This window comes from Empidonax traillii, unplaced genomic scaffold (genome assembly GCF_003031625.1).
Source record: "Empidonax traillii isolate 1590-97213 ecotype Southwest subspecies unplaced genomic scaffold, ASM303162v1 scaffold749:size472940, whole genome shotgun sequence".
In the NCBI taxonomy this organism is placed as follows: Eukaryota; Metazoa; Chordata; class Aves; order Passeriformes; family Tyrannidae; genus Empidonax; species Empidonax traillii.
Window position 1 is genome coordinate 295,804 of NW_020955942.1, and position 8,108 is coordinate 303,911.

Genomic DNA, 8,108 nt, shown 5'->3' on the forward strand with positions numbered 1-8,108 from the left:
GGGCAATACGCTAATTCCATCTCTGCTGTCCATCACATTAATTTGTACAATGACTTCATCCGCTCCACTCCATAATGTATATTTTTAAACCGAGCAGGTTCTTTTAATGTATATTCTGGTGTCATTTCGGTGGCTGTTATTTCTCTCTGGATTGTCCCCCCGGTACAGCAGCGGCCTGTTTTTTCCTCCCCCTGTGTGTGTTTTTATTATTTTCCCCCTGGCTTAGATGTGTCAATCACTCTCTCCCTGCCATTGGTTGGAGAGTTTGCGTCAAAAAGTTGCCAGAGAGGCGCTTTCTCAGCAAAGCTCCCCGAGAGAGGTAGAGACCTTCAGCTCCAACGCACCCTGCCACTATTATTAAAAATAAAATCACTTTGACCAGCTCCAGCACCGACCAGCTCTGTATGTACCGAGCCCAGACCCCGAGCATCCCTACATCCCTTTCCTGCACCGTCCCCTCCCCTTTTTTCCCCCTATTTATTCTCCTTTTTCAAACATTTTTTCTCCCCCCCCTCCACCCCCCCCTTTCCCCCGATGTCGTGGGCATGTGCATGCGGCGAGCTCTCTAACCTCCCGCTTTGTGCTTTCTCTCCCAGCTCAGCCCGAGCCCTGAATTTGGCGAGGATCCGGGAGCAGGTTTCCCCCTTCGCCCCCCAGCCCTGCCCGCGGCTCCGGCGAGGCTCGCAGGTAAGTCCGACCCGCCGGCTCCATCCTTCCTTGGGGGCATCGCCGGGCGGGCAGGAACGCAGGGAAAGGGGGAATTAAAACCATATTTATTTTTTTAAATTTATTATTATTATTAAACACGCTGTGTGCGGCGGGGGCGCGCCGTGCGGGTAGCGGGGAGCAGGCGGGTCCCCGCGGGAGATGCGGCGCTGCCCGGGAGAGGCCGGGCCGGGCCGGGGCTGTGGTGGCCTCGGGTCGGAGACAACCGGCGGCCCCGGGTCGGTCCTCGGCGGGGACCGGGAGCTGCTGGAGGAGAGGGCGAAAGGCCAAAGCCGGAGAGCCGGGGGCTCTCCCCGCCGCCGCCCTCGCCCCCCGCGGCCGCGGCCGGGCTGTCTCCCGTGGGCGGGCGAGGGTCGGGCGCGGAGCCGCTCTTTCCTCGGCTTCACCGCGATTTCGTTGGGTACATGATTTTTTTTAAATTTTTTCCCCCTCTCGGCCTATTCCTCTGGCCTGTAGTTATTTCCTGAACCTCAAGCCGGACTTTTAAAATCAGGAATAACCGGGGTGAAATTTCTCCCCTCTGAGAAGGGGCTCCTACCTGAGACTCCCTTCACCCTCCTCCTCCTCTTCCTCGCGGTGTGCAGACTCAGCAAAGTAATTTTGTGAAGGTGTTTCCGAGCACTCGCGGCCCGGGAGAACCGGGCTGGAAATTGCAGGGAGAGAAATCTTCAAGGCATTTGGGGCCGAAGCTTCACGACTCGGTGTGGGCGAAATGGATGGAGAGAACGGTATCCAGGTCGGAGAGGGGCTGGAGCTTGTTTCCACCTCCCTTCTCTTATTTTATTTTAATTTTTTTGATGCCGTGGGAAAGCGCTTCCCAAAGACACTGGCCGGGAATAACGCGCCCCGGCCTCTCTCTGAATCTCACCGCGCTGACAAAGAGAAAGTCGGGAAAAGTGGTTGTGCACCGGCACAAGTTTCTTTAGAACTAAAAACCTCTTTCCCTGCCAAGGTTTATTTCGATTTCGGCTGCTCAGAGAAGTTGAGGTTTATTATTTATTTATTTAGAAAAGGTGCAACTATAGTTAAAAAAAAAAAAAAAAAATCAAAAGCAGGGGGAGAAGCAGTTAAAAAATGCGACCGGGTGCTGCTGGGAGGCAGAGACGGGTCAGACGGCCTCGCGGCGGAGGTGGCTGCCCGCCGAGCTCGGTTCCTCCGCTCCTGGTCCCCGAGAGGGGCCGCGGCCGCGGAGCAGCGCGGAGGTTCGGAGGGCGAAGCGCTGGGGGCCTCTCAGCACAGCCGGTGACGGGTCCATCCCCACCGCCTTCGCCTCGGGAGAAAATCCCCGTGTTGGGAAATATCACCCCGAACCATCCGTCCGAGGAGGGGGGGGGGTGGAAATTAGAGTTTAAAAAAAAAAAAATTGAATTTTAAAAAATGTCAGAAATTCGTTGGAGAGCGCGGGGCGGGCAGGGAAACGCGGCTCTCGTCTGCAAAACAAAAGGCAACAAATTCCCTTTTCTACCTTGGCTCCTTCACCCTTCCCCTCCGCGGGAGCCCCTCCGCGCTGCTCCGCGCCCCGGCCGAGCCCCGCAGGCCCCCGCGTCCCCTCGCAGCGCTGCCGAGGGCAGGGGCGCAGGCTGCGCGCCCGGGCGCGGATCGCTGCCCCGCATTAATCACCGGGGCGAGCAGCGGAGCCGGGGCCGGTGGCCCGTAATTAGGGAGCGTGTGCCGCCCGGATTATCTCGTTAGTTTATCAAGAAAACATTTATTATAATTAATTCTCGGACGGGGTAATTATTATTGAGCGAGGGCAGAGCAACTGGTAGCCGGGATCTATGCGGAGCGGGGAGGGGGGGAGGAGGAGGGGGAAAGGTGACAGATTGCGGAGCGGAGCCGTTGCTCCGCGGGCTGCGGGGCGGCCCCGGGATGCGCGGCCGCGGCCGAGGGGCTCCGCGGGCGGCCGCGCCGGGCTGGCGCCTCGGCGGGATGCCGCCGAGTTTAACCGAGCGGAGCTTTGGGCTTGCCTCTTTTTTTGGAGGAGGTGTTGGCGCTTTTTTTGTCCTTTTTTAATTTTTTTACTTTTTTCTTGTTTTCTTTTTTTTTTTTTTTCCCCCTTAATTTTTGTTAGCCCGTTTTTAAGCGGGCGGCAACCCCCTTTGGGTTCTCCCGCTCATCTCGCGGGGTGAACGAACCGGCGGCCGAAGCTGCGAGCGGGGCTCCCCCTCGGTATAATCGTCCCTGTTCGGCCTCCTCCGGGGGGCCCGACCCTGCGCACCCCGCCTTGGATCCGCCGCGCAGCGCGTTTGTGCGGGGCAAAGCGCAGCCCCGAGGGGAAAAGGGGAAACTCCGCACCGCGGATAAAGCAGCACCGACGGCGCGGGCGGGGGGTGCACCCGGTCCTGGGGGTCCCGCAGGAGCCCCCTCGGGCAGCGCTTCGCCCTCCCGGGGCGGCGGCTCAGCCGAAACACGGAGTTTTTGGGGTGTTCGGGGAAGAAAGTTCTGCTGGAGTTCGTTTCCCCGACGGCCGCTGGGGAAAGGAAAGGAGGGCGAGATTTCGCCGTAAAAAGATTCTAAAGAATCTTTTCCACGGGGCAAACAGTCTTAACCCTTTTAGGACCGCCGGGCTGGACCCTTGTCGGCCATTTTTGGCGGAGTGTGTGGTTGGGTCTCCCCTCGCCCCCCGCTGCAGAGAGCCCGGCCCCGTCGGGGCAGCGAGCGGGAAACGGGAGAGCCCGAGCGGGGACCGGGAAAGCTGGAGCAGGAACCGGGGGAGCCGCTCGCCCGCCGGGGCCGTCCCAGGGCCGCTCACCACCGAGGTGTTTGTTTAGCTTCAGCTCCGTCATCAAGAGTTTCTTGAAAGCCTAATAAATCTGTTACTTGCCTCCAAATCTAATTACCCGGAGTACTAATTAGGTGCAAATGGCCGGTGGAAATTACTGCAGACGTGGACTGATGGCGGGAGAGCAAAAAAGTTTGGCTCTGCCCGAGCGGGCATTTGAGCTCTGAAATGCAGCAACGTCGGGGGGAAGGGGAAAAGGGGGAGCTGGGGGGGAAGGTTTGAATGTTGCCCAAACCTGGGATAATTAAAGTCCTTGCAAGAGACTAGTGGAGAGATAGGTTTCTTGAATTGTTTCTTTGTTTCTCACCCTTGGGCTTTGTTATCTGCATTATTTATTTAGCCGAGGGGTTCTTTGTGTCTGCCAATGGCCCCAATCAAGTTTTGCTTGAGACAATTAGCCGGTGCCCGGCCGGGAATCCTATGCAAATGCCCCCGGCTGCCGTACAATGCGGGCAGTTGAAGGCATGGGGGGGTTTTGTTCGGGTAGTAATTACTGGCTGGGATGTGCCCCCTCCCCTCTTCTCCCTTTTTGGGGAGAGATGCGTTTATCTAGTCAGTCTCTCCCAGCTCTCCCAAATCTGGCTGGGGTCCGGCTTTCCGAGCGGGAGGATTGACGGGGGGGGGGAAGGCGGCGGGGATAAAGGGGGGGGGGGGGGGGGGGGGGGGGGGGGGGGGGGGGGGGGGGGGGGGGGGGGGGGGGGGGGGGGGGGGGGGGGGGGGGGGGGGGGGGGGGGGGGGGGGGGGGCAGCGATCTGGCCTGGCTCCCCCTTCATCCCTCCATTCCTGCCTCCTCTCCCTCCTGCGCAGGCACCTGGCGGCCCCCCCCGCCCGACGGCTCCCCCAGGCACCGCCCGGGGCAGGCAGGGCGCTCGGCCGGCTCCCCCTCGCCCGGATTTCGGCCAACTCTCCTCCCCACCACAACTTTAGCATGATGTCTTATCTTAAGCAACCACCTTATGCAGTCAATGGCCTGAGTCTCACAACCTCGGGCATGGATTTGTTGCATCCGTCCGTCGGTTATCCCGGTAAGCCACGTTTTTCTTCCCTCTTTCCCTCCCTCTTTTTGCCCCACGGAGGAGAAGCCGCTGGGATTTCGGAGGCACGACATGTCCCGGGATCACGCTGGCTTGGGTGGGTGAGGGTGTGGGGTCCCTCTGCCTGCCTTCTTCCTCAACCCCAACTTTTTATCCGGGAAAGGGGCTGCAAAGAGAGGAGACCCTCTTGCTGGAGGTGGGCGACAGATGCTCCAAACCCCCATCCAGGGGAGCTGGGGAGCTGGGATGCAGCGGCACGGCGGCGGCTGATACCGGGGCGCAGATATCCCGGCAGAGGGGAGGGAATGTGGGTACCCCCCTGGGGAGGGGGCTGGAGGGGACCCAGGGGTCTGAGGGGCCGCTGACTGACAGCCAGGGCCTCTGGCTCCGTTCGCAGCCACCCCCCGAAAGCAGCGGCGGGAGCGCACGACCTTCACCCGGGCGCAGCTGGATGTGCTGGAGGCTCTTTTCGCCAAGACCCGCTACCCCGACATCTTCATGCGGGAGGAGGTGGCCCTGAAAATCAACCTGCCCGAGTCCAGAGTGCAGGTAGGAAGCGGGGTGGCCCCGGAGAGCCCTGCCTGACCCCGGTACTCTGTGCCGGCGGGAAGGGTTTGGACTGCCTTGTGGCTGGGAGGGGGATGAGGGGGCTGGTTCGGGGGATGGGGTCAGTCCTGGAGCCAAATCAAGCGCCTGTGGGATGAAGGAGGCTCAGAGGTGGGTGGGGGTGCAGGGCGGGATGGAGTGGTGGTTTGTATCCCCAGGGCTGGAGTGTGTCCCCCCCATTCCCCCTGTGCGCTGTGGGGGTGTTGTGTAAATCCCAGATCCCAGCTCCTGAGCCCTCCACTCTCCTTCCCAGCCCCCTCAGCCTCTCTGAGGATTCCCCAGCACTCTCAAACTCTATACCAAGCCTTGTCCCGGATGCCAAATCCCAGCCTGTCTTGCGGGCATTTTGTGAGCCCTGTGGAAGCCGTAAAGGATCTCTCCCTTCCCCAGGGATCCCCTCATATCCAGCAGCTGGATCCCTGCTCCCACCAGTACAGACTGGGGCTTCCTCCCCCTTTGAAAGGACTTTGATAAGAGAGGGGCTGCCTTGGTGGATCCCTCTCCCGGGGCTGGGCTGTGCCTCCCCTGCAAGCAGCCTGCAGGGGCCCCATCCAGGCAGCGTTTTGGAGGTGCTGCTGGCAAGGCAAGAGGGTCCTGTCCCCATCAGGGATCTAGAACACCCCAGTAGCAGGGGCAGGGCATCTCCAAAGCCATCCCTCTCACTTGCCTCCTTGAGATGCTTCCCGAGGCTGCGTGGTGCCCTGTCCCCGTGGAGTGTGGCGGCCTGGGATCAGGATCCCCCCATGTCAAACCCCATCCTTCTCCCCTCAAAACCTCCCCAGAGACAACCCCCTTAGTCCCTTGCTAAGAGAAGGTGAGATGGGCTGAGGGACCGACTCTGGCGGAGGGGGTGAGAACAGAGAGCCTGTTTGGAGGGTAAATGAGACATCTTTACCCCCCTCCCCAACCCCTACCTCTGTTTCCCTAATTGTTCTCTCCCTTTCTGATGTTCTATTGTTTCTAATTAAGGGCTCGACTTCAATAGGCCTTCAATGGCGATTCCTGGGGGTCCCCGGCTGGCAAACAGCAAAGAGGGAATGCTGCCCCCTCCCCCCTAAAAAAAAATGTGACCTTATTAAGGAGTTTGATTTGCGATTTCCTCTTGTTATTACTGCTAATGATCTCAGGGAGGGGGAGCCCCGGAGCTTTCCTTTGCAGCAGCCTGCAACCCTCCATTGCTGGGGAGCACTTTTAGGTCCCTCTCCCCCGGCGAGTTCTCCCTGCCACCATCTCTTTCCACCCTTGGCTTTGCCTGTGCATCCCTAACACCGGCCTTTTTCTCTCTCCCTCCCTCGTGTCTGTGCCTCAAGGTGTGGTTTAAGAACCGCCGAGCCAAGTGCCGGCAGCAGCAGCAGCAGCAGCAGAACGGGGGCCAGAACAAGGTCCGGCCAGCTAAGAAGAAGAATTCACCGGCCCGGGAAGTGAGCTCGGAGAGCGGGACCAGTGGGCAGTTCACTCCCCCCTCCAGCACCTCGGTCCCCACCATTTCCAGCAGCAGCGCCCCCGTGTCCATCTGGAGCCCGGCGTCCATCTCCCCGCTCTCAGACCCCCTGTCCACCTCTTCCTCCTGCATGCAGAGATCCTATCCTATGACCTACACCCAGGCATCAGGCTACAGCCAAGGATACGCTGGATCGACCTCCTATTTCGGAGGGATGGACTGTGGATCTTACTTGACCCCTATGCACCACCAGCTCCCTGGGCCGGGGGCCACCCTGAGTCCCATGGGCGCCAACGCGGTCACCAGCCACCTCAACCAGTCTCCAGCCTCCCTCTCCACCCAGGGCTATGGAGCCTCCAGTTTGGGCTTTAACTCCACCACCGATTGCTTGGATTATAAAGACCAAACCGCCTCCTGGAAGTTAAACTTCAATGCTGACTGCTTGGATTATAAGGACCAGACATCGTCATGGAAGTTCCAGGTTTTGTGAAGAACCTTTGTGATACCGAGAGAAATCGCGACGAGAACGAACAGGCTGGGCTGAACGTGCCCCAGTTTTAGTCAGGTCTTGGTTAAATTAAAGAGAAAAATAACTCCACGGACAAACAAACGAACAAAAAAAATCCGACAGCAACAAGAGGGGGACAGTGTTGGTGTGATCCCGTTCGGACTCATCTCCTGCTCAGACGCTCTGGAAAAGGAATAAATAAAAGAGGAAAAACGGAGGAGGAAGGCCTTAAACGGACAGATCATCTAGTGAGCAGAAACCAGACAGACCCATCTGTGTTCTTTCTAGTTTTAGGCAATTGTTGGGTTTCTTTGTTTGGAAGAGGTTGGGAGATCGTCCCACCTACGGGCCAGTTTTAAAAAAAAAAAAAAAAAAAAAAAAAAAAAAAAAAAGAAAAAAAAAAAAGAGTCTAGGTTTTTATTTCTTTTTTTTTTGTGTGTGCGTGGAAAGATGTTCCTTCACCCAGAGGTTTCCAATGTGTTAGCCAACCCTCGGTTAAACTATTCGGAATGGACAACATCTCTCTTTTTCTCCCTCTTTTTCTCCCTCCCTCTTTCTTTCTCTCTCCCTCTTGCTCATCCAACTGTTTCATGCCCAACTTGCTCAAGTTGGCACCCGGAGAACTTGGTTCAGGGCTGTGTGGGTTGTGTGACTGATTGTCCTAGCTGCACTACTTTATTTAAAGATTAAGAAAAAAAAAAAAGATAATGTTCATAAGGAGTCAATATGTAGTTTTTAAGAGACAATCAGTGTGTGTCTTATATAAATGGTACATCTGTGGTTTTTAATCTGTGCTAGACTTCAAAACTGTGATCTCCTGTATTGTATGCAACTATGAACTCTGCACCAGCGGGAGTTCTGCTGTGATTTAAATAGGTTATAATTATAAGTGAAAATTCAGAGCAACTGAGTTACCTATTATCATCTTTTAAAAAAAAATAATTAAAAATATATATTTAAAAAAATATTAAAAAAAAAAAAAAAAAAAAAAAAAAAAAAAAAAAAAAAAAA

The 8,108-nt window shown here is 56.8% G+C and overlaps 1 protein-coding gene across 1 annotated transcript; it reads left to right on the forward strand.

Annotated features, from left to right (window-relative positions):
- Positions 1-291: 291 nt before the first annotated feature.
- On the forward strand, positions 292-8,061 carry OTX2 (orthodenticle homeobox 2). Its single transcript, XM_027900795.1, has 5 exons — positions 292-402; positions 597-687; positions 4,316-4,533; positions 4,940-5,091; positions 6,459-8,061. The coding sequence occupies exons 3-5, from the start codon at positions 4,437-4,439 to the stop codon at positions 7,077-7,079; spliced, it is 870 nt and encodes a 289-aa protein (XP_027756596.1). The 5' UTR covers positions 292-402; positions 597-687; positions 4,316-4,436; the 3' UTR covers positions 7,080-8,061.
- Positions 8,062-8,108: the final 47 nt, after the last annotated feature.